The sequence below is a fragment of the Narcine bancroftii genome, chromosome 10, assembly GCF_036971445.1.
Source record: "Narcine bancroftii isolate sNarBan1 chromosome 10, sNarBan1.hap1, whole genome shotgun sequence".
Taxonomy (NCBI): Eukaryota; Metazoa; Chordata; class Chondrichthyes; order Torpediniformes; family Narcinidae; genus Narcine; species Narcine bancroftii.
In genome coordinates, this window is record NC_091478.1 from 29,664,037 (window position 1) to 29,688,922 (window position 24,886).

Here is a 24,886-nt window from a genome sequence, read left to right on the forward strand (position 1 = left end):
CCTCTGGAATTTTCTAGCAAGGGCAGCTGTGTTGTTGGGTGTTTTTAAGACAGAGATTGATAGGTATCTGAATAGTCAGGATATCAAAGGTTATGGGGAGAAGGCCGAGTGGGGAAATGGATCAGCTCATGATGGAATGGTGGGGCAGACTCGATGGGTCCAATGGCCTACTTCTCCTATATCTTATGGAAGTATATGTGGTGAACAATATTGCCACATTGGCAGATGAATGTTACAATGGGCAGCTGCAATGCAATCTGACAATGTGGCAGTCAGTGACATTGAACCGAGTTAATGATTGTGGGGCAGTGCCTAGCTAAGCCATCTGCTGACAGGAGCTCGGAGCTGGAGCTGATAGTGATACAAAGGATTGCACAAGAGTGTCATTACAAAACTACCACCATCCCACATGTCACTGCTGACTGACAACACACCATCTGGGAAGGGAGTCATCAAGAAATGGAACGCACTGTCAAAATGGATCACTGCATGGGGCCGGAGTGGCTGCAGAAAACCATTCTGTTAGGGGCAGTATTTAGAATTGGGGTTTGAATGTACAAATTCATCCCAGGATCCAACTTACCTCCCCTCTCATCATCATTGTTTGAATGACTCATTACTTTGGTGTGTGTACTGCGACTGCAAATGAAGTGTGGGGGTTAGAGGGACAGATTCAGGGATTCCTTTAATTATGTCTGCACCCTTTGCTATAACAGGAAATGAGATTTACTGTTAAGTTACAAGCTTCAACCCATTAACTTAAACGTATAAATTAGCATCCTATTCTGTAATTAACCTTTATCTTGCCAGCAAATATATCTTTGCAATTCCCATTCTGTAATCAGAAACTAATTTCATCCATTTTCTCTAATTGTGTCAGTTGAGAGTGTAAAACCTGTACCGAAATCGTGCTCAGGATATTTGGCTCCGACTGGTTTCCTGATGCACATCAGTTTGAATAAAGCGCCCATTGTTTCAAACACCAAGTATTACTGTTTGCTCCAACAGTGTCAACCTACTTTTCATCCTGTCCTATTGACCTGTACCTGGAACATTACTCTTCAATCCATGAACCTCTCCCACCTCTTCAAAAATCACGTCTGCATCCACCAGATGTGCTGTAATTGGCCACCCACTTTTCCAAGTGGGGCCCAACCAATTTTATATCACTGCAACAGGGCCTCCTTACTTTTATACTCAATGCCCCACACAAAGGCGGCCAGTAGACCACACACCTTCTCTACCTCCCCCCCCCCCCCCACCCCATTTACCTGCGAGACCACTTTCAATGTGTTGGGGACATGGGCCCACAGTTCCCTCTGCACATCAATGGCTTTATGAGTCCTGTAATTAACTGTACACATTCCCCTTACATTTGACAATCCAAAGTCTGAATTAAATTCCCTCTGTTTTTCACTGCCCATCTATGTTTTGTATTCTTTGATAACCCTCTGCACAACTCCACCAATCTTTATCATCTACAAAATAACCAACCACCTACTTTTTCTTCTATCATTTATGTATTTTATGAACACTGATCCCTGCGGAACACAAATCAAAATAACATTCTTCCAGCACTCCCCTCTGACTTCTGTGGGCCAGCCAATTCTACATCCAATCCATCCATTCACCATGGATCCCATGCATCTGGACCTTCTGAATCAGCTTTGGACAACATTCACTATCCTTACCTCATCAACCACCTCCTCAAAAGCCGTTCTCAAAGCCAACCTGACCATACTTCATATAGCCACTTTCCAAATGTGCACAAATCTTATCTCCACATCCTATTCCATGCAACTGCAGAGCTCCTGTTAACCCTGTGCCACACCATAGCGCCTATGTCCTGCTGAGACTGCACCTTAACAGGCATAGCATAGCCCACATCATCCATGACCACCAGTACCCTGTACCAGTGCTCAGTCTGTATGTTCTGTGCTTTGAGAGGGGTGAGTACTCATCTACATACTGCTTTACCACCACATACAGTGAGAGTAGGGAAGTAGCACCCCTTCACACTTTACCCCCAGATGTAGGAGCCACTCCAGGCTTGTCAACTAACACAATTCAGAAGTGGAAGGGAAGCAACTCATCCTTCAACCCCAGGGACTACCTTGAGACGAGGCCATCAATGGATGCACTTTCCCATGGACAAGGTTTCAGGGATACGACTGCTGTTTTCATAGCTGCTAAGGTAAGTCATTGGAATAGGGCGTATTTGCCTATTGGTAACTGGCCTTGAAGTTGGTGACTATGCAGCACTGACTATGTTGTTCAACTGCAAACATGTTGAGTAAGCCAGTATAATTGAATGGAAGCAACTTCACTTCACCAAGATATTTATTCTGTGATAAATACAAAGTACTCCAAAACTGTTTGCTGTTATTGCACCCAAGACAGTAAAAAAAAAACTGCACACCTGCCCACCAGATTCAGCGCGTGACCTACTGTCCACGCTCTTGGGGGTGTGAGGTCACTCAGGAACTCCCACTGCTCCATCAGAATAAATGGTAGAAGACGTGCAAATTGCAGTCAAAAAGATTCCAGGTGCCTCTTCTTGAGCTTCAGGAGATAGGAGCACTGGAGGATGGAGAGGGACCTTATCCTTTGAATTCTCCCTGATACACATGTCCCATTAAAGCAAATTCGTCCCTCCTTGGGATATACAAAGCCCCAGATGTGTCAAAGTTTTGTCCAACGCAATCAGAACATGTCTTTGGTATAATGGGGGATTTCCAGGCTTCGGTGTGTTCTGGATTGTGATACAATTTGAAGCTGTAATTAGTGTGCAACTAGAAGTTCTGTGGTATTATGATCAAGTGAGTTCTTGTAATCATGAATAAGCCACCAGGAAAATAAAGCAGAACATGGCTGTGCTTTTCTCTCTCATTGCAGTACCTCGACATTCTCTTCTTTCATCGACCACTCCTTTCTTCACAGAAGCTTCCTGACCTGTTGGACGTTGCCAGCATGCTCTGGCTGATTTCGACAGAGGGCACAGGAGTCTCGGGTTTTGCTCTCACTCCCAGTTGTGATGTTATTCTGCTTTCAAGCAGCTGAGAACTTGAATGCTTCCATGGATCGCCTTTGGTTCTTCCACTCTCCCTCATAGGACAGCCCACAGTAGGGCAACAGGTCCTTCCAGCCCATGAGCCTGTAGCATCCCCCTCTGTCCCCTTCCTGAGGGCAGGAAACTGAAGCCGTGCGTTCACGTGAAGAGTGCTCTACTGAAATGTGTGTATTGGGTGACATGGAACTGTGCCGATTCACCTGGATTAACTCAGAATACTCCAAGTCAGCATTATGCCCTCACTGCAGAGGCTTACGCCAATTCCCAAGCTGCCATCCTTTTTTTTTCAGTTTAGACATACATCATGGTAACAGGCTCTTCCATCCCTTGAGCCTGAGCCACCCATGTGACCAATGAATCTACCAACCCCGTTTGCCTTTGGAATGAAGGAGACTAGAGCACCCGGAGGAAACACACAGACATGGGGAGCACATACAAACTCTTTTCTGAGTGAGAGATTATAATACGCGTCACTGGCACTGTAACAGCATTGCACTGTCTGCTACGCTAACCAAGCTCCAGGAAGGGGAAGTGTGGTCCTTCCTTAGTGGGGCCAAAGCCAGCAAGAAACTCCACAAAGGCTGCTGGCTGTTTAGGGGTTGGGTTCTGCAGGGCATGGATCTCAGGAGGGGCACAGCAGGAGGTGACTTCCATCCCTGTAAGACAGGAGATGGCAGAGTTGGACAGGAGAGTCACCCTGGGAGTGGGCGAAGGATGGACTTTATGCTGGGACATAAAGCTTTGTGAAGCTATGGATCTTGGATGGGGGGGTGGAGGATGGTGAGAGTCAAGGCTTTCACCTTGCTGTTGGCTGAACAAGCCTCATCGAGACACAGTCAGCAGCAGCAGGAAAGGAGCAGGACAGAAAGGCTGGTCAGGGGACAGACCAGCACAGCAAAGGGCACCGCTGTTCAGTCCGCATGAATCGAGGAGTTGTTTGAGGGTAGTGGCCACATTTTAAGCTGCAGGGTGGATGAACAGCATTGTGGGCTGCCGATGATCGTCCCTGACTACACTGGGTGGGGAACGGGGAGGTTCTCATGGATGTAGGTCATACTGCCCTGCTCAGTGAAGTCACACACCCCCTGTCCGTGCCCACGCAGCAGCCACTTAGTGGTGAGCAGGCCCTCCAGTCCAACCGGGCCACGGGCATGGATCCGTGCAGTGCTGATCCCCACTTCTGCACCTGCAACATGAGAGCACAGTGTTAGGCAGGGTGACACTGTGTGGAAACTGCTGCAACATCATCACAGCTCATGGCAGGGAGAGCAATTCTGCAGCCAATAAAAGCCAGGTGGGGGGGGGGGGGAGGAGATGGGGGGAAGGGGGCAAGACGGGGGAAGGGGGCGAGAGTCAGGGGGGGTGGAGACAGGGGGCAAGGGGAGATGGCCCAACGACTACCCCGGGACACATTGAAACCCGACCCACGCCAGCACCAATCCCAAACAGGGATCCTCACCCAGACTGAAGCGGTAGCCATCAGAAAAGCGACTGCTGGCGTTCCAGAACACACAGGCGCTGTCCACATACTGCAGGAAGTGTTCCGCCGTCTCCTCTGGAACAGAGCCATATTATTACTGGGAGGAAGGGGTGCAAAGGGAAAGAGGAGGGCTGTAGGCTGCAGGGAGAGAGGGCTGCGGGGGGCGGTGAGGAGTTGCTTGGGGGGTGGGGGGCATGGGTTCTGCGAGGAGTGGTGCTAGAGGGAGGGCAGTGCTGGAAGGAGCTGGGTGAAGGGGGTAGGGTGTGCAGTGGGGAGGGAATACAGGGGAGGGAGACGAAGGGAAGAGGGGGCATGTTTGCTGGTGAGCAGGGGGGGGTCATGGGGAGCAAATGGCAAGTGGAGGAGGCACGAGCAGGAGCAGAGGGGGAAGATGGCGCAGGACGAAGTGGGTGGTTGGGACATCCCGCACTCAGACCGCACCTTGAATGTATGGCTTTGTGTACAGCACTGACCCCAAACCCCTATTCTGTGCTCAAACCACACTGTGATCATTTGGCTTTGTGTACAGCACTGCCCCATACTCCTGTCCTGCGGTCAGACTGCACCGTGATCATATGGTGTTATGTACAGTGCTGCCCAGTTCACCCATCCTGTGCTCAGACCACACACGTCTAGTGTTGCATACAGCACTGACTCATTGGTGTGCAGGGATCAGACACGGAGAGTGGTCGGTGAGTGGGGGTGGGGAGGTGGCTTGTGCAACAAACTCACCGTTCTCAGTCACGATGACATCAGTGTGGGAGCTGCCGTACTTGTGGATGTGCCCGATGGCCTCCTGCACGTTGTCAACCACCTCAATGCAGCACTCCAGCTCCCCGTACTCTGTGCGCAGAGATCTCACCTCGGATGGACTGAAGGTCAGGTAGGAAGCAAACCTGGGCCCGGCATGGATCTTCACCTACACCGGAGATGGCATGGTGAGGGCCTACAGCACAACTGTAGCAGAGGAGAATCACCATGGCATGGAACTCCACCAGGGCACAAGGCTCTACCGCGGCATGGGGCTCCACTGGGGCAAGGGGCGAATCACCGCGGTACAAGGCTCCATAGGGACAGGAGAGAATCACCGTGGCACAGGGCTCCATTGCAGCATAGAGCCTCACCTCAGCTCAAGGCTCCATTGGGACAAGGGAGAATACCGGAGCATGACCACAGCACAGGGCTCCACTGCTGCATGGACTCCACTTGGTCAGGGGAGAATCTCCATGGCACAAGGTTCTACTGTGACACGGGAGAATCACCAGGGAATGGGACTCCACCGGGTCAGGGCTGAATCACCCCTTCAGGATGGAGCAGGAGGCACCTGTTCAGCCCTTCCAACCAGCCTATCATTTCACTCGTCACGACCTCCTCCATCTCGGCCTCAGCATGTTCCTGTCCATTTCCTCTGACCCTTGATCTCCCTCCCAGCCCCAACCCTCCTCCCTACTGGCATCTGCTTTCCAACACTCAGCTCAGACCCACCACCTGGTCCCACTGCTCAGCCCAGACCCACTTCTCAGTTCTGTCCCACCGCCAGGTTCTACTGCTTAGTCTGGTCCTACTGCTTAGCCCGGTGCCACTGCCTGGATCCATCCCTCAGCCCAGTCCCACTCACTCGGTCCCGCTGCTCAGCCTGGTTTAGGATTCATGCTTTGTTCCCCTCTCATCACCCTCCATCCCTGTCTCTGCATCCTCTCCGATTCCCCTTGCTCTATCCCTTCTCTTTACTAAGCTGGCACCTGCCAATCATCTGCCTGCCTCCCAATTCCACCTGTCCGTAATCCTCCACATCTCCCTGAATGGTCCCTGTAAAACCCCTCCCACCCTCCTTGTGGTGACCTCCAGTCTCCCCAATCTGTCGACAGCAGGCTCCCACCCACAGATGCTCCATAATCTGTTGAGTTGCTCCAGCGTTTAACCAGCTGTTGCATGAACTTGCCTGCTCCACTCGCAGCATATCAATTATCTGGTCAAAGAAGGGGGTCCTCAGGTGGTCTCTGTGAACCAACAGCGTCTCCATAGCATTGCAGGCTGCAGGGTAGTCACACTTGGAATCACGAACTGCCAACAATAAATGGTTTATAAGAGGATTAATCGTTCACCACCCACTACCCCCCCCCCCCCCACCCATTCTACATCTGCCTTCCTCACGTAGAGCTGACATCGACTTCATTACAGCTTCCTGGGTGCTGGGCTTGGGCCAGAAACATGGGCACCTAACTCCCAAACCAGATGAAGCAGCCAGGGTCCATGTCCACGAGTACCTGCCTTGGGATCTGTGCAGTGATCAACGTCAGGAGGAGGGGTAGACCACAGAGCAGACCAAAGGCTTCACAGCCAGCTTGGGAGGGAGGCTTGGAAACACAGCGCCCAACCCCACATAGACTGATTCGCCTGACCTCACCAGGCTATGGGCCCTCATGGGGAAGCCCCTCAGTCAAGCATCCTGCCTTGAGGGTTACTTTAATACTTCCATTTCTCCCCTTGCCAGGATCAGGAACATGAGCAGAGACAAGGCTTCTGCGATGTGTCAGAAACAAAGGATTGTGAACACAGCATCTCCTCTCGCACCTGGGGCAGTGAGTTCCACGCCCCCACCTTCAGGAGAAAACATTTATCCTCCTCTCCCCCTATCAGGTCCATGTTCCTGGTGTCCTCTGCCTGGGGGGAGGGGGGTGGGTGAGGAGGGGGTGTCCACACTGTGCCCTGTCCCCTTTCCCTCACCCTCAGTGTCCCACCCCAACATGGTGGGAGTCTATCCTTGCGACTGTTGTGTCCATATCCACACCAGATCCAGCACCCAGAGCCCTGCCCACCCTTTCTTCAGCACTGCCCGTTGGGGCAGCTCCACCAAAGGGTTGCTCCTGTCCTGGCCACTGACTCAGTACCAGAGCAGCTTGAATCCCCAGTGCCCAGGAAGGTGTGAATCTGCAGGAGCTCTCCATCCCTGGCCCTTCTCCTGGAAACGGTACTGGACACTCAAACTCACCAATCTTGATGGCCTTTTCGATATTGGCTTCGGCATCCAGGAAAACATGACAAATGCCCTCACTGTGGCCGAGGACAGGGATTCCCTTTGATGCTCGCTGGATGTCACGTACAAGCTGAGAGGAGCCTCGAGGGATGATCAGATCAATCAGCTTGTCCAGCTGACACAGATCCTCCACCTCCTCCCGGGTGCTGACCTGATCCAGGGCAGAGTAAAGTCACCAAGGTTGCCTGTCACTCTGGGTCTGTCACTGCATTCCCTGGGTACCCTTAACTCTGCATCCATCACTGCATCCCTGGGTGCCCATAACTCTGCATCCATCACTGCACCCTGAGGTGCTGGTCACTCTGGGTCCAAAACCACACCCTGGGGTGCTGGTTACTGGTTCATTGCCCACTCCTATTGCTTCCAGCACCCAGATCCACCCTCCCGTCACTGCGTGCCCACGCCACCACATCCCCGTGATAAGCCAGGTGCCTGGGCAGACCCACTCACCAACTGAACAGCATCTTTGACCCCATGAGCAGCCAGAGCGTCCTGGGTCAGACGTTGCAGTGTGTGGATGCTGTGATTTGCCTCCTTCCCTCCTTTCAGCAAGAGGCCGTTCCCACTGGCGATGGCTAGGGCCGACACCTGCGGGGCAGTCAGACACTGTGGATCTGACAACATTCACCCCTCCACCAGTATCCTCTCCCCCACCCCACAGGTATCCCCTCTCCTGCCCCGCCGGTATCCCCTCCCCAGCCTCACCGGCATCCCCTTCCCCGCCCCGTTGGTATTCCCCTTCCCAACTGTGTCCACCCCCATCACGTACACCCTACCCCCCTCCTATCACCATTGCCCCCCGCCCACCACCATCCCTGTACTTCCTCCTGCCATGTCCCTCCCCACGCATTTTCGCCTCTGCATTCCCCCCCGCCACATCCCTCCACCTCGTCTCACCCACACACTCCCCACCCTCACCCTCCCCACTGTCTCCCACCTCCATTACTCCCACCCAGTCAGTACCTGCGGGAGGCAGTCGGGCCGGGATTCAAAGATGACCAGCAGCACCCCAATGGGCACGCTAACCTGCTGTAGATCCAGGCCGTTGGCCACTCGTGTCTTGCGGATCAGGCGACCCACGCTGTCCTGGGCCGAGGCTGCAATCTGCCGTAAGCCGATGGCTAGGCTGTTTAACCTGGCTGTAGTGAGGGACAGTCGCTTCAGCAATGGCGGGGAGAGGCGGCCTGTCACAGGGAGGAACGGCAGCATTGTCAGCCTTGAGCATGTCACCCGGGGTGTTGCGGGCACGGGGCAGTGTGGGGGGGGGGGGGAGTCTCAGAGGGCTTTGGGGAGAGACGGCCTCTTACAGGAATGAAGGACAGCTTCATCACCTGGGCAGTAGTGTAGGCGTGGGGAGCACGGGGGCAGCATAACACAGGGGGGTGGGCATGGATCAGTATACCTGCCAGTGTGCCCTGACACAAGTATATCCCGAACCACCTGCATGGTCCAGCCTCAGTTTGGAGCACAGCACAGACAAGCCCCTGCAGCAGCTCCCCTCTTACCCTAGACACATCCCCCAGGGTAAAGATCAGACATGAGCAGCATCAGGCATCTCCCCCACCTCAGCAGAGCCACTTGGCATCTCCCCCCAGGAGACCCACGACCCGTTGACATGACAAACCTGAGGCTATCGCCTTCTCCACATCTCTCTGGTTAGCATTGAGGATCTCTTCACGGTTGTCCGTCAGAAGATCAGCCAGTCGGTGAATGATATCCACTCTCTGAAAGGGGCAGGTCAAGGGTTAGTGCACATCCCCAGGACCCCTCCCATAGGCATTCCCCTCCCACCCCGTCATCTCCCCCTCCCCAGGACCAGCCTGCATCAGGGAGGTGGGTGAGGAAGAAGAGCAGGTAGTAGAAGGGAGAGGACAAGGTTGAAGGGTTTGGGAGGGAGAGGTATGAGGGATCGTGATTGGAGAGACTGGGGGGCTGAAGGTTGGAGGGATTGGCAGGGTGAGGGGTGATGGGTTAGGGTTGGCAGAATTGGGTGGATAAGGGTAAGGGTTACGGTTAGGGTTAGGAGGGTGAGGGCTGGAGGGTCCGGGAGGGTGAGGGCTGGAGGGTCCGGGAGGGTGAGGGCTGGAGGGTCCGGGAGGGTGAGGGCTGGAGGGTCCGGGAGGGTGAGGGCTGGAGGGTCCGGGAGGGTGAGGGCTGGAGGGTCCGGGAGGGTGAGGGCTGGAGGGTCCGGGAGGGTGAGGGCTGGAGGGTCCGGGAGGGTGAGGGCTGGAGGGTCCGGGAGGGTGAGGGCTGGAGGGTCCGGGAGGGTGAGGGCTGGAGGGTCCGGGAGGGTGAGGGCTGGAGGGTCCGGGAGGGTGAGGGCTGGAGGGTCCGGGAGGGTGAGGGCTGGAGGGTCCGGGAGGGTGAGGGCTGGAGGGTCCGGGAGGGTGAGGGCTGGAGGGTCCGGGAGGGTGAGGGCTGGAGGGTCCGGGAGGGTGAGGGCTGGAGGGTCCGGGAGGGTGAGGGCTGGAGGGTCCGGGAGGGTGAGGGCTGGAGGGTCCGGGAGGGTGAGGGCTGGAGGGTCCGGGAGGGTGAGGGCTGGAGGGTCCGGGAGGGTGAGGGCTGGAGGGTCCGGGAGGGTGAGGGCTGGAGGGTCCGGGAGGGTGAGGGCTGGAGGGTCCGGGAGGGTGAGGGCTGGAGGGTCCGGGAGGGTGAGGGCTGGAGGGTCCGGGAGGGTGAGGGCTGGAGGGTCCGGGAGGGTGAGGGCTGGAGGGTCCGGGAGGGTGAGGGCTGGAGGGTCCGGGAGGGTGAGGGCTGGAGGGTCCGGGAGGGTGAGGGCTGGAGGGTCCGGGAGGGTGAGGGCTGGAGGGTCCGGGAGGGTGAGGGCTGGAGGGTCCGGGAGGGTGGGAGGGCTGGAGGGTCCGGGAGGGTGAGGGCTGGAGGGTCCGGGAGGGTGAGGGCTGGAGGGTCCGGGAGGGTGAGGGCTGGAGGGTCCGGGAGGGTGAGGGCTGGAGGGTCCGGGAGGGTGAGGGCTGGAGGGTCCGGGAGGGTGAGGGCTGGAGGGTCCGGGAGGGTGAGGGCTGGAGGGTCCGGGAGGGTGAGGGCTGGAGGGTCCGGGAGGGTGAGGGCTGGAGGGTCCGGGAGGGTGAGGGCTGGAGGGTCCGGGAGGGTGAGGGCTGGAGGGTCCGGGAGGGTGAGGGCTGGAGGGTCCGGGAGGGTGAGGGCTGGAGGGTCCGGGAGGGTGAGGGCTGGAGGGTCCGGGAGGGTGAGGGCTGGAGGGTCCGGGAGGGTGAGGGCTGGAGGGTCCGGGAGGGTGAGGGCTGGAGGGTCCGGGAGGGTGAGGGCTGGAGGGTCCGGGAGGGTGAGGGCTGGAGGGTCCGGGAGGGTGAGGGCTGGAGGGTCCGGGAGGGTGAGGGCTGGAGGGTCCGGGAGGGTGAGGGCTGGAGGGTCCGGGAGGGTGAGGGGTGAGAGTTAGAGGGTCCGGGAAGGTGAGGGGTGAGGGTCCAGGGCTGGGTACAACAGCCATGTCGGATTGCTGAAGGGGAAGGTGACAAACGTCTGCAGCGCACTGTTTGGAAACAGCTGGCAGAGATGTTCGGGGTCACTGACCTGCTCCGGCTGTAACGAGGCCATGGCTCTCCCGTCCGCACGTGCCATCTCGGCCTGCTGCTCTACCGTGGGACCTGTCAAGTCAAGTTTATTGTTAACTGCAACAGCATTCTCCAGTCCTCGGAGCAAAAAACATAACACACATTCAGGTGATCAATAGATATGCAGGGCAAGTATTCGTATATACAACAAATAAATATTGTTTTGTACAAATGAGTCTCGGGTGGTTCGTGTGAACAGTTCCTTGGTTGTTCAGCCTTCTCACTGCCCGTGGCAAGAAGCTGTTCCTCAGCCTGGTGGTGCTGGCTCTGATCCTCCTGTATCTCTTCCCCGACGGGAGCAGCTGAAAAATGTTGTGTGCAGGGTGGAAGGGGTCCTCAATGATTTTGTGTGCCCTCTTCAGACAATGATCCCAATAGATCTCATCAACAGGAGGGATGGGAGACTCCAGTGATTCTCTCTGCTATTCTTATGATCCTGTGGATTGACCTCTGACCCTCTGCAGCCGGCCAGAACCAGATAGAACTCCTGTCGAAGGTTGACATAATGTAGCCTTGCCCGCTTCAGTCTTCTCAGGAAAGCAGTCGCTGTTGCACCTTCCTGACAAGTGAGTAGATGTGTGTCCAGAATAGGTCACTAGTTAATGAACTCCAAATAACTTGGTGCTCTTGACACTCTACTCTTCTACAGAGTTGTTATAGTGAAGGGTGGTCGTTCATGGTCCTCCTGAAGCCCGCGACCATCTCCTTTGTCTTGTCCATGTTGAGATTCTGGTTATTACTCTCACACCATTTCACAAGATTTTCCACCTCCAGTGCAACTCATTGTTTTTGCTTTTGAGGCCAACTACTGTTGTGTCATCTGCAAACTTGATGACACTGTTCGAACTGGATCTGGCGATGCAGAGGAGCACACGTCTCGTGACAACACACCCAAGCAGAGCTCTCACACAGGGAGGTAAGCACATCCCCCAGGCTCCACAGGCCTCAAGCCCCACAAACCCTACAGGGCCCAGGTCCCACAAAGACCCCACCCTCAAAGGTCTTACAGGCCCCAGACATACTAGACCAGGTATATAGGGAGCTCCTGTCAGTCAATTAGGGCAAAGCCAGCATTCCAGGGCTTGGGGCTGTACAGCAGAGCAGCAAGCTCCCGTCTCCACTGACCTGGGTTGGAGCTACAATCTTATAGCAGAGAAATAAGAGTAGGAGCAGCTCCCTCACTGTGACCTGACTCAGCAGGCCAATGCCTTCCCCTGGTTCCTGGTCCATTGTGGGATCTGGCTGTGGGGTGGAACAGTGAGTGTGTCTGGGGATCTGCATTCGACCTGGGCAGGAGGCGAAGAGGTGGGCTCATGACACAGGAGGAGGATGGAGATGGGACAGACCAGGATTGGGGGGGGGGGGGGGAGAAATATGGGTGAGGAGGAACAGATCAGGGTGGGTAGACAGGATGGGGGAACGGATCGCGAGCTGGACTGGACAGGGCAGGGGATGGGGGAATGGATCAGGAGGGATGAGGGGTGGACAGGATGGGGAAGGGGATGGGAGAACGAATCGGGGGGGGGTGGACAGGGGATTGGGGAATGGATCAAGGGGTGGGTGGGGTGGTGAACAGGACTGCTGGGGGTGTAAGGAGGGGATGGGGATGGAGACCAGATGGGTGGGAGGTGAGAGTCAGGGACTGAGAGAACAGACACCCAGTGCCCCTCATTGATGCTCTGTGGACCTTGGTGATTCCCTTCCTGCCACGTCCACACCCACCTGCAGGCTTCACCTCGGAGAAGAAGGTCCCAACCTTTTTGCCCTCGACAATGTCCGTGATCACGTGACCTGTCACCTTTGGGTGGGTGCCGCTGGCGATCACCACCGAGGTCTCTCCCTGCAGAGCCCAGAGTGCCGCCTTCACCTAGACCAAGGTTGAAGTCGTTAGCCAGTGGCCCAATCCTTCCTCACTGACCTCTCACTCCAAATCCACCCTGCTGAACCTCCAGGCTCTCCTTCCCCTCCTCCCCCCACCACCCACCCACCTCCCCACAGGATGAATGTTGCCAGCTCCTGACCTCCAAAATCCACCCTGCTGATCTCTGACTCCCAGAGATGCCTTGCTGACCTGACCACCCCACTTTGGAAACACATCACTGGCTCTTGAACCCTCTGATGTGCCTGGCTGCCCTGACCCCAAATCCACCTGGCTGACCTCTGCTCCTGCACTCAATGCCCTGTACAAAGAAAAGCGAGTGTACCAAGTCCTTCACCGCCCCGTCTGTCTGTGTCACCATATTTGCAGAACTCTGGAGCTGTAATCCAAGGTCTCCCATTAGCAACATTCTCCAAGGTCCGACCATTCACCGTGCACATCCTGCCCTGGTTTAACCTCTCAAAGCCCACACCTTGCAGATGCCCGAGTTCAATTTCATCAGCCATTCCTGGGCCCACCTTCCCATCTGGTCACCGCTGACGCTCTCTGCCAACATGGAACAAGAACCATCACAGGAGAGATGGACTGTCCAGGAAGATCCAAGCTGATGGATGTAAAGTGAGATGGGACCACCCAGGGCCTGGTCTCTAACCCTGAACATGACACTTGCCCCCCGACACAGCTTCCCAACTCCAGCAGTGCATGCAGACAGTTTGCTCACAACATGGTGGGAGGTGGGGCTCAGCAAAGAACGGAACCCCCATGGAGCGGAACGGAACCCCCATGGAGCGGAACAGAACCCCCACGCAGCAAAATGGAACCCTCACGGTTTGTGGAGGAAAAGTGAGCAGACACTTGATATTCAAAGGAACAGTCCCAGAAAGCTGGTGGAAGGAGAGCGACAGAGAAGTGCTGGGTCAAGTACACGTGGCTTGGAGGACTGAGCAGGGGAAGAGAATCTCACCCCACCCCCCCCCACCCCATTAACCACCCCAGAATCCTGCCCTGACTGAGCACCCACACCTTGGCTTCCATGCCTCCAAGGCCCACTCTGGACTTGGTCCCGAAGGTCACCGACTGCTGGTCTCCAGGGTAAAAGGTGTCAATCAGCTTTGCATCATCCAGCCCAGGAGGGCAGTCATAAAGGCCTGGAAATCACAGGGAGCACATCAGGAACAGCGCAGCAGCCATTCAATTCCTCAACACGTACATCATTCACACTCACCACCAAAACATGCATTGTTTCCACTCACCGATACACGCACTGTTAACATTAACTGCTGACATACACATCATTCACACTTACTGCTGACATGCACATTGTTCACTCGCCACCAACACATGCATCGTTCACACTCATCGCCGACACGTACCTGCATTCACCATCACCGCCGACATGTACACACCAATCACCATCAATGCCCCCACGTGCATACATGGTAACGTGCAGGAATGATACAGCTGCTCACCTTCCACGTCGGAAAGGACGATCAGCAGGTCGGCCTTCATCTCCACAGCCAGTCTGGCTGCAAGACTATCATTGTCCTTGATGCTTATCATCTGCTGCAAATCAAAGTCAATGGTGGGGCCAATGGGGCCAAGTCCACCCACACCCCTACACATCTGCTTCCCTCACCCCACAGGGAATCTCTGCACCCACATACCGTCTGTAGGCCTTGCTTGTGAGCAAGGGGTGGGATCAGGAGCAAGCATGAAGGAGATGGGCTCAATGGCCCATTTTAGGTCAGGGCTGATGGAGGGCCGGTGGAGTGGAGATCATAGCCGGTCCCTCTGGTGACAAGTTCAGCATGGGTGCAGCTCTCATCGTCAACACCCCATAATGACTCACCCTCACCACCGCAGTGGGGGAGGGGGGTTGGGGATGGGATAGGGTGCAGGGTGGGAGTGGATGTGGGATGCAGCTGGGGATGGGTGAGGGATGGGGATGAGAGGGTGAGTGTAAAGGTGGAAGCAGCAACCCAGCCCTCACTCACCCCCAGACCTCAACCCCCTGACTCACCTTCATCCCCACCACCATCCACAGCCCCAGCACCCTCCCCCAACAACCCCCCACTCTCACATTCCACCCCTCCACTCATCCTGACACCACTCCTTACCCACCAACCAACCCCCTTCACCCTCATCCCCACCTTCTCTCTCCTGCCCCCTCCCTCCCCCACCACCCCACAGCCTCAGCTCCAGACAGACCACAGCCCAACTCCCACTCCATGTATCACCCTCACCCCCAGTCCCCTGGGAGGGGGGAGAGGGAGGAGCTTGTGCTGCAGCTGGACAGAGTGGGCTGATGGCTCTGTACGAGGCGATGTTTACACAGTACAGTATCTGTGCTGCACAGGTCAGTCCATATAATCCCTCCCCTCCACCTCCCCCCACACGATCATCCCACTCCCGCTCCCGCTCTTCCCTGATTGTCTTCTCCCTGTGCTCCACCAATTGTGTGTCCCCCACCCCCCCCCCACACTCCCACCAATCAACCCATTGGTTGCCCCTCCCTCACTAGCGCTCGCCCCCTGGTGGCCCCCCTCAGCGCTCCCAACCCCCCGATGCTTTCCCCGCACACCTCTTGCCCCTCACCCTTGTGCTGTAGGAGACCCCTGCTGTGACAGCTCCCTGCATAGTGAGGAGGAGAAGGAGAGGAGTGGGAAGGGAGGTGTGGGAAAAAGTGGGGTGTGGGAGCCGTGACAGCCCCCTCGTATGGGGGGGTGGGGGGGAGAAGTGATAGGGTGCTGGGGCTGTGGATGGTGGTGGGGATGAGGGTGAGTCAGGGGGTTGAGGTCTGGGGGTTGAGGTCTGGGGGTGAGTGAGGGCTGCGTTGCTGCTTCCACCTTTACACTCACCCTCTCACCCCCATCCCTCACCCATCCCCAGCTGCATCCCACATCCACTCCCACCCTGCACCCTATCCCATCCCCAACCCCCTATCCCATCCACACCCTTTCCCACCCCCACTGCGGTGGTGAGGGTGAGTCATTATAGGGTGTTGACGATGAGAGCTGCACCCATGCTGGGGAAGCTGCCTGCTGTGTTCACCCCGAACCCCCACTTACCCCTTGCAGGTCGCTGTTGGGCTCGGGAGGAGGGACAACGGCATCGTTGGTGTTAATGATGGGGACGATGTTCATGCGCAGCAGCTCGTGCAGGGTGCTGCTCAGGTTTCGCCGCTTCTGCTCATCGTGGAAGTCCAGGTTGGTCACCAGAATCTGTGGGGAGATGGGAACAGAGACAGAGCTGAGACCATCCGTGTTACCATGGTCACTTAACGGCAAGTCGAGCGAAGGAGCACACTGGGAGGGCCAGTTGGGGGTAGCGCGGGATTGGGTAAGCATCGGGGTGAGGGGCAAGAGGTGTGCGGGGAAAGCATCGGGGGGGTTGGGAGCGCTGAGGGGGGCCACCAGGGGGTGAGCGCTAGTGAGGGAGGGGCAACCAGTGGGTTGATTGGTAGGAGTGCGGGGGGGGGGAGGGGGTGGGGGACACACAATTAGTGGAGCACAGGGAGAAGACAATCGGGGAAGAGCGGGAGTGGGATGATCGTGTGGGGGGAGGTGGAGGGGAGGGATTATAGGGACTGACCTGTGCAGCACAGATACTGTACTGTGTAAACATCGCCTCGTACAGAGCCATCAGCCCACTCTGTCCAGCTGCAGCGCAGGCTCGGGCCTCTAACACTGGAACGGTCTGTGGGAGACAGCAAAACCAGACAATGGCCAAAGGTACTTGCAGAGTCCCTCAAGGCTAGGGGTCTCTCATATTACCAATTGAGATCCTACTTGAAGGATAAATTAGGAAGTAGTCTGAGGTTACCAGAGGGAAGTAACTTTGAATATGTGATTACAGATACAATGATAATCAAAAGATTTATAACAAATATGTATATTAAACTGCAAGAAAAGGAGAATGAGGAAACAAATGGTAAAACTAAACAAAAATGGGAACAAGATTTAAATATAAAGATAAAAAAGGAAACATGGGAGAAGTTATGTCCTGGAACGATGGGAAATACAATAAATACGAGGTTACGTATGATACAATATAACTGGATACACAGGCTATACATTACACCTCAAAAGTTAGATAAATGGGACCCAACAGTATCTGATAGATGTTTTTGATGTAAAAAAGAAATGGGAACAACAATTCATGCAATCTGGACATGTGAGAAAGTAGAAAAATTTTGGGAAGATCTAAACCAAATATTAAATAAAATTACAGAAAACAATATACCAAAGAATCCAGAGATCTTCCTACTAAGTAACATAAAAAACAAAGAATTTGGAATTGATTTGGAGGATGCACAAAAAAGATTTGTTAAGATAGCTCTAGCCATAGCAAAAAAATGTATTATGTCAACCTGGAAATCGGAAGATAATTTGAAAATACAACAATGGTATATAGAAATGAATAAATGTATTCCATTAGAAAAAATAACATATAGTTTAAGAAATAATATTGAAATATTTGAACAAATATGGGAGCCTTACATGAAACACAATAGCGAAAACCTACCGGGGACATTCACTACCTAAATTAACGAAAGGAGAAGGAAATGAAAAGAATTGACTCAGTGGAATTTCTTGTTTATTTTTATTGAATGACAACATTGTTTGACTGGTTTAATGTATCCTAGATTTTGTACTTTAAATGGACAGGAGGGGGGAGGTAGGGAGGGTGGGATTGGAGGAGGGAGGGGGGGGAGAAAATGGCACTGTATATATTTGAAAAGGAAAAAGTATGTATCATGATTAATGTGGTTTATGGTGTGAAAAATAAAAATTAAAAAAAAAAGGCTAGGGGTCTCGCACCCACCCCCATCACTCCCCATCCCCATCACTCCCCATCCCCATCACTCCCCATCCCCATCACTCCCCATCCCCATCACTCCCCATCCCCATCACTCCCCATCCCCATCACTCCCCATCCCCATCACTCCCCATCCCCATCACTCCCCATCCCCATCACTCCCCATCCCCATCACTCCCCATCCCCATCACTCCCCATCCCCATCACTCCCCATCCCCATCACTCCCCATCCCCATCACTCCCCATCCCCATCACTCCCCATCCCCATCACTCCCCATCCCCATCACTCCCCATCCCCATCACTCCCCATCCCCATCACTCCCCATCCCCATCACTCCCCATCCCCATCACTCCCCATCCCCATCACTCCCCATCCCCATCACTCCCCATCCCCATCACTCCCCATCCCCATCACTCCCCATCCCCATCACTCCCCATCCCCATCACTCCCCATCCCCATCACTCCCCATCCCCATCACTCCCCATCCCCATCACTCCCCATCCCCATCACTCCCCATCCCCATCACTCCCCATCCCCATCACTCCCCATCCCCATCACTCCCCATCCCCCCCCCATCCCCCCCCCATCCCCATCACTCCCCATCCCCATCACTCCCCATCCCCATCACTCCCCATCCCCATCACTCCCCATCCCCATCACTCCACATCCCCATCACTCCCCATCCCCATCACTCCCCATCCCCATCACTCCCCATCCCCATCACTCCCCATCCCCATCACTCCCCATCCCCATCTCCCCCATCCCCATCCCCCACATTCGCCACCCTCCACAATCCCCACCCTCCACATTCCCCACCCTCCACATTTCCCACCCTCCACATTTCCCACCCTCCACATTTCCCACCCTCCACATTCCCCACCCTCCACATTCCCCACCCTCCACATTCCCCACCAGGGCTCACCATGTCCTTCAGCTGGTTCTGGCCTGAGTGCAGAGCCTGGCGCACACTCTGTGACAACAGGATCTCATGGCGCAGTCGCTGTTTCCCAAAGGCTACTGCCCCGCTGGTGACGATCAGCATCTCCCGGCCCTGGTTCTGTAGCACCGACACCTGAAACATGCCACCCAGGCATGACCGGGGCAGGGAGACAGGCACACGTTACACACTGGAGCATGAAGATGTCCATACACTACATGAGGGGCATGACCAGGGAATGGAGATTGGTACATGTATCACTTAGGTATCCAAGACACGGAGACTAGCACACTACACGGCATGATCAGGGCTCGAGGACTGGCACATGCCACACAGGGGTATACAGGACATGGAGAATGGCACACACCACAGGCAGGGATACCTAGGGCATGGAGACAGGCACACCGGGCGTAACCGGATTCTACTGCCACCACACAGCCAGTAAAACATAAGAGTGATTCACCTGACAGCAAGAGAATAAAATACACCCTTGGCAAAACGGGCAACAACCCATTGTGTGGTAGGTCCACAGAAGGGTGCGAGAGCAAGGGACTGTGAGAGAAAAACCAGAGGGAGAGAGAACAAAACTAAAAAGATGTTCATTAGGAATGAAAAGAACAGAAATAGAAATAAATTGCAGGGGTCATGGAGAATTTTAACTTCCCCAGTGTTGGTCCGGCTTGCCATAGTACAAGAGGCTTAGATAAAGAACTTGTTAACATTCTTGAGATCAGGTGTAGAGAATCCTACCAGAGACAGGACACCACCTAATTACGCCTCAAAATGAAACCAGGCAGGGAATGGAGATGTAGGTGTGGACACACTGGGAATTGTGACCATAATTCAATCAGTTTCAAGGTAGTTATGGAATAGGATGGATTGGTACTCAAGTAAAGGTCTTGAACTGGGGTAAGAGAAGACTGGAGTGAGTAGAATGGGAGCAGATATTTTCAAGCAAGATGCCTGCTGATAAGTGGGAGTTGATGAGTACTCCAGGCCTGCAAGTTCGAGGATTGGTGAAAGGCCATAGGGAACCTCAGGTGACAACGAACATGAAAGGTTCGATGAGGAAGAGAACAGAAACATATGGTGGGTTAAGGCAACAAGAGTTGGAGGGGGTCTCAGGGAATGTAGAGTGGAAGAGAACCTCATAATTCGGAGGGAAAATAATGCCGAAATATCCTCAGCAAGTAAGAGTGAAGAGAATTGCGAGGCATTCGATGTGGAACATGAGCTAGACGTTAGCCAGGGAAGAGTGGATTGTCTTAGACCAAAGAGGTCATGTATGTGTGGAGCCAGGAGATGTTAAAGTTCAAGTTAATGTCTCACAAAATACCAAGTATAATCATAAGATCCCGAGTTCTTCTCATCTGTATTCACCAAGCACTTAGAAAATAGAGTTCAGGGAGGAAATAATCTGGAGAAATTCAGCACTGATGAGGAGAAGGTATTCAACCATGTATGATTAATCAGGGCTGGAGGGAGTTGATCCAGGTTTCTATGGGAAGGGATGAAGATCCTCATCAGCCACATTTGTGGTACCAAAAAACAGGAGGATAGCTAACGTTGCTCAGAATGGTCACAGCAAGAAGCGAGTAACTGCAGCCACGTGAGCATCAGCTGAGAGGTGGGGGAGTGACTAGAGGAATCCAAGGGGCAGGATTTCTACTCATTCGGAAGGGCAGGAACTGATCAGTGAGATTCAGCTGGGCTTCATTTGAGTAGGTGAAAACCTCACTCACTGGTCTGATTTCTGAGGGGTATGTGGAAGATCGATGAATGGATGTGGGGATAGGAGGCAGAGAGGTGCTGGAGGAGGTCATTCTGACAGGAGGTCTGTGACCATGGTGTCATGCTGGCACCACTGTGAATGGTACAGGTGGCTTGGGGTCACTGTGGGAGGTGTGACTGGTATGTTTCAAGACAACTTGAAGTTGGTGAGATATGCAAAGCCAGGACAGTTGCCCAAGGCTACAGCAGGATATAGATCACATGGAGAGTTGGACAGAGAGTGCGTGGATGCACTTAATTCCCAACAAGTGCAAGGTGATGCATTTTGGCAAGTCAATAGGAGTGTACAGTTAGGGGCTATATTGAAGACATTTAAATGGATAGCTGAATTTGCCTGCAGAGTGTACAGATTTATTTGTGAGAAGGATTAGAGGTGGAGAGAGGGGTGTGATTGATAGAAAGAAGCGGTTGCATGCTACAGTGGCTCCATGCTGTGGATGCACGTGGCCCACTCCTTGCATTGGAGAGGAGCCACAGATTCGGATGTACGGATTTGTGAGTGAAACCTGTACCTGCTCAACGATGGAGGCCAGTCGGCCAAGGGCCAGGCCACATTCGTCTCCCCGCGTTACCACAGCACTGCCTAGCTTCACCACGATGCGTTTGGCTTGCCTCAGCTCACTGCGATGTGCAAAGGGCTTTCCTGGAGTGCAGCCATGGATTGGGAGACTGCTCCACTGCCGAGGAGACACAGTCACTGCTCTGTAAACCAGGCGACCTGTGGGAGGCCACTGTGATTACAACCCAGGCCAGAGAGTCCCCCACCAGCTGTTACCCACCCTGTCCAAGCCCTCGGGGCTGGACCGTTATGGGCAAGGGAGGGGTCACAACTAGGACCAGCTTCCAGAAAGCGCCCACCCATCATCGTCAGCTACCCCCAGCTGACTGTCTTGCAGCAAGCATCACTTGGAACTCACACCTTCCCCCTTTTACCATGAGAATGCCCAATCCACAATGGGCTGAAACCCCATCCCCTTCACCACTCCAACACCAGCCCTTCCCCTGCCTAAAGCCCTGGAATTGCTAAACCACTTCACAAGGAGCCCATAGAATCCACAACTGTAACATTTCCAGCACCAACAGGGACTGGGTCAGTGTGAGGGGAGGATGTGTCCAGGAAAGTGCAGAGGAGGTTCACCAGGATGGGAGGTCGGGTTACGAGGAGAGATAGGGCATCCTGGCCTCCTTTGCTCAGGAAGAGGCATAGAATACAGAATGAGGAGTGGTACTGATAGGGTAGAAATTTAGAATTTAGAATTTCCCCATGGCAAGGGTGCCAGAAACAAAGGATAACTGGTTTGAGGGGAGTTTTAAAGGGGATCTGAGGGGTTTGTTGTGAGTGGTGATGTCTGGAACTGGTTGCCAGACGAAGTGGTGGAGTCAGACGTGGTCATGTTTAGACGGGGAGTTCAATGGGCACAGCAGAGGAGGGTACAGACTGATTCAGGCCAAAGGGATTCGTACCGATTGGTAAAAGGGGGAGCATGCAGGTGATGGGCGAAGGGCCAGTGTCTATGCTGCACTGGACCAGAGAAGTGGGGCCATGCCAAGTGGTAGTGGACCTTCCTTCTCCAGCAGTCGGAAGTGCCTCACAGGCAAACTGTCCGGTCCGACTGCACTAGGGGGCCACAATGTTGCACCTCAGCACATGGCTTGGCAGTCTGGGATGCAAGGACTTTCATGGCTCCTTCCAAGATATGGGCAGATGCGAGGAGGGCAGGTCTCTTGACTGAGTAGGCCATAGCTACTCCATGGGAGAGCCACATCATACACCCCTCCCCCTCCTTCAAATGGCATCCCAGCTGTGGAGACCCTACCTTAAGACGGCTCAGTTGGTGTAGCAGTTTGCGTAACGCCGATACAGCACCAGCAATTAAGACCGGGGTTCGAATCCTGCACTGTCTGTAAGGAGTTTGTACGTTCTCTCTGTTTGTTTGGGTTTCCCAGAGGGCTCCAGTTTCCTCCCACCGTTCAAAACATATCAGGGGTGTACGTTAATGGGGTGTAAATTGAATGGCACAGGCTCTTAGGCTGAAATGGTCTGTTACTGAGCTGAATGTCTAAATTTAATTCAACATCCTAGGACAGTGATTCTCAAACCATTTTTTCCTTTCACATACCATCTTAAGAAATCCTTTACTAACCACAGAGCACCTCCAATGAGGATGAATTACAGGGAAAGATTAAACCAGTTAGGACTTTATTCCCTAGACCGTAGAAGAATGAGGCGATATTTCATAGAGGTAATGAGGAGGATAGACAAAGTAAATGTAGATGGGTTTTTTTTCCACTAAGGGTAGATACAAACCAGAGGACGAGAGTTAAGAGTAAAAAGGGAAATATTTAGGGGGAACTTCTTCACACAGAGTGTGGTTGGAGCTTGGAACAAGCTGCCAGATGAAGTGGCTCAATGTTAACATTTAAGAAGAACTTAGACAGGTACATGGATGGGAGGGGTATCGAGGGATATGGGCAGGGTGCACGTCAGTGCAACTAGTCAGAATAATAGTTCAGCACAGACTAGAAGGGCTGAAGGTCCTGTTTCTGTGCTGTAATGTTCTATGTTTTTATCTGCAATGACCCACCCACAGCTGTTGAAGCGGCCTCTCGAAGAGACCCAAACCTGGTGGATTAGAAGCAAGCTTTTTGCAATGCATCCCCACACCTGTCTGTCAAATCTGGAGGGATGCATCTCTCTTCACTCCCACATCCCTGAGGGACACTTAAACTGAGGGTGAGAGGCAAACTACAGGACATGGTCCTTTAAATGCTCGATGTTTCCAATGCGACAGCCACTGCGGACATGATAGAGCACTCCCCTCGATGAGGAGGGCATCAGACACTGACAGTGCCCCCACCCCCCGAGAATGAAAATGCCAATGCTTAATGCTCACATCTGGGAGGGCAGTGGCCCGTCCTGGGTGAAGCTGCACGCAGCGAGAGGGTGCCAATGACAGGGAGGTTGGCTTTCAGCAGCATGATGACCCTCAGCACGGCTCTTCCTGTCAGGGAACAGAATCTGGAAGTTCAAACCACATCATCCCAGTGACAGGTACACCTCAAGTCAGGCAGCAGATGGAGGAATGGGGAGGGGAGAGAGAGGGGGCAGGGGAGGGGAGGGGAGAGAGAGGGGGCAGGGGAGGGGAGGGGAGGAGAGAGAGGGGGCAGGGGAGGGGAGGAGAGAGAGGGGGCAGGGGAGGGGAGGGGAGGAAGGAAAGGAGGGAGGGAAGGGGAGAGGAGGGAGGAGGAGAGAAGGGAGAGGGAGTGAAGCAAGGGAGGGAGTGGAAAGGAAGGGAGAGAGGAGAGGTGAGAGAGGGTGGGAGAAGGAAGGAGGTGAAGGGAGGGAAGAGAAAGGAAGGAAGGAGAAAGGGATGGTGGGAAGGAAGAAGGGGAGAGGGGTAGGGAGAGAGGGTGGGAAGGGAGGGGGAGGAGGTAGAAAGCTGAGCTGGAGGGTGGGAAGAAAGGAGGGGGGGAGAGAGAGAGGGAAGGAGGAACAAGGAAGGAACCGGAACTCAAAGCCGCCGACTCCACACACCAATGCGACCGCCTCTCCCACCTCCCTGTTCCTCCACACTCACCTCCGTCCGTCCGCCAGTCCCTCCACCCCCGCCCCTTCCTGTACTGCGAGCCGGGCTCCGGCTGCTGCAGGGCCGCCACGTGGAGCGGGACCGGGGCGGGGGGGAACGTCCGGCCGCGGTTGCATCAGCGTCCGGTTGAGGAACGGGCAGCTCGGGAGATGAGGTCGGGGTCCAGTAATTACCCCACCCTGGTGCCGATAGTTACCCACCAGTAACCCCCCCGATCCCGATACTCAACCCCGGTTAACTCCCTCCCCCCCAGCCCCGAACTCTCCTCTAATCCCCAGCGCCGATACTCACCTCAGTAACCCCCCCCAGCGCCGATACTCACCTCAGTAACACCCCCAGCGCCGATACTCACCTCAGTAACCCCCCCAGCGCCGATACTCACCTCAGTAACCCCCCCCAGCGCCGATACTCACCTCAGTAACACCCCCAGCGCCGATACTCACCTCAGTAACCCCCCCAGCGCCGATACTCACCTCAGTAACCCCCCCCAGCGCCGATACTCACCTCAGTAACCCCCCCCCAGCGCCGATACTCACCTCAGTAACCCCCCCCAGCGCCGATACTCACCTCAGTAACACCCCCAGCGCCGATACTCACCTCAGTAACCCCCCCAGCGCCGATACTCACCTCAGTAACCCCCCCCAGCGCCGATACTCACCTCAGTAACCCCCCCCAGCGCCGATACTCACCTCAGTA

At 54.6% G+C, this 24,886-nt stretch overlaps 1 protein-coding gene across 6 annotated transcripts; it reads right to left on the reverse strand.

Moving 5' to 3' along the window:
- Positions 1 to 2,322: 2,322 nt before the first annotated feature.
- aldh18a1 (aldehyde dehydrogenase 18 family, member A1) lies at positions 2,323 to 24,342 on the reverse strand. 6 transcript variants are annotated; one of them, XM_069900439.1, is made up of 18 exons: positions 24,182 to 24,339; positions 23,498 to 23,622; positions 21,116 to 21,321; positions 18,798 to 18,947; positions 16,648 to 16,752; positions 16,125 to 16,277; positions 14,526 to 14,619; positions 14,080 to 14,204; positions 12,900 to 13,044; positions 11,137 to 11,210; positions 9,212 to 9,311; positions 8,614 to 8,771; positions 8,038 to 8,175; positions 7,543 to 7,738; positions 6,493 to 6,614; positions 5,283 to 5,469; positions 4,530 to 4,625; positions 2,323 to 4,256 (listed from the first exon to the last, which is right to left on the reverse strand). In XM_069900439.1, the coding sequence occupies exons 1-18, from the start codon at positions 24,304 to 24,306 to the stop codon at positions 4,081 to 4,083; spliced, it is 2,475 nt and encodes an 824-aa protein (XP_069756540.1). In that variant the 5' UTR covers positions 24,307 to 24,339; the 3' UTR covers positions 2,323 to 4,080. The 6 variants fall into 6 exon arrangements, with proteins under 6 accessions (XP_069756540.1, XP_069756539.1, XP_069756538.1 ...); XM_069900438.1 differs by having other exon boundaries at positions 8,551 to 8,771; positions 14,526 to 14,616; positions 24,182 to 24,337; XM_069900437.1 differs by having other exon boundaries at positions 8,551 to 8,771; positions 24,182 to 24,337.
- Between the last annotated feature and the right edge of the window lie 544 nt (positions 24,343 to 24,886).

Coding starts and splice junctions, on each gene's coding strand:
- aldh18a1 (XM_069900437.1), bottom strand. CDS start 24,306: ATGCAACCGCGGCCGGACGTTCCCCCCCGCCCCGGTCCCGCTCCACGT. Junction 16,753..18,797: donor AGAACCAGCTGAAGGACATG/GTGAGCCCTGGT, acceptor TGTCTCCCACAG/ACCGTTCCAGTGTTAGAGGC. Junction 16,278..16,647: donor ACAGTATCTGTGCTGCACAG/GTCAGTCCCTAT, acceptor ATCTCCCCACAG/ATTCTGGTGACCAACCTGGA.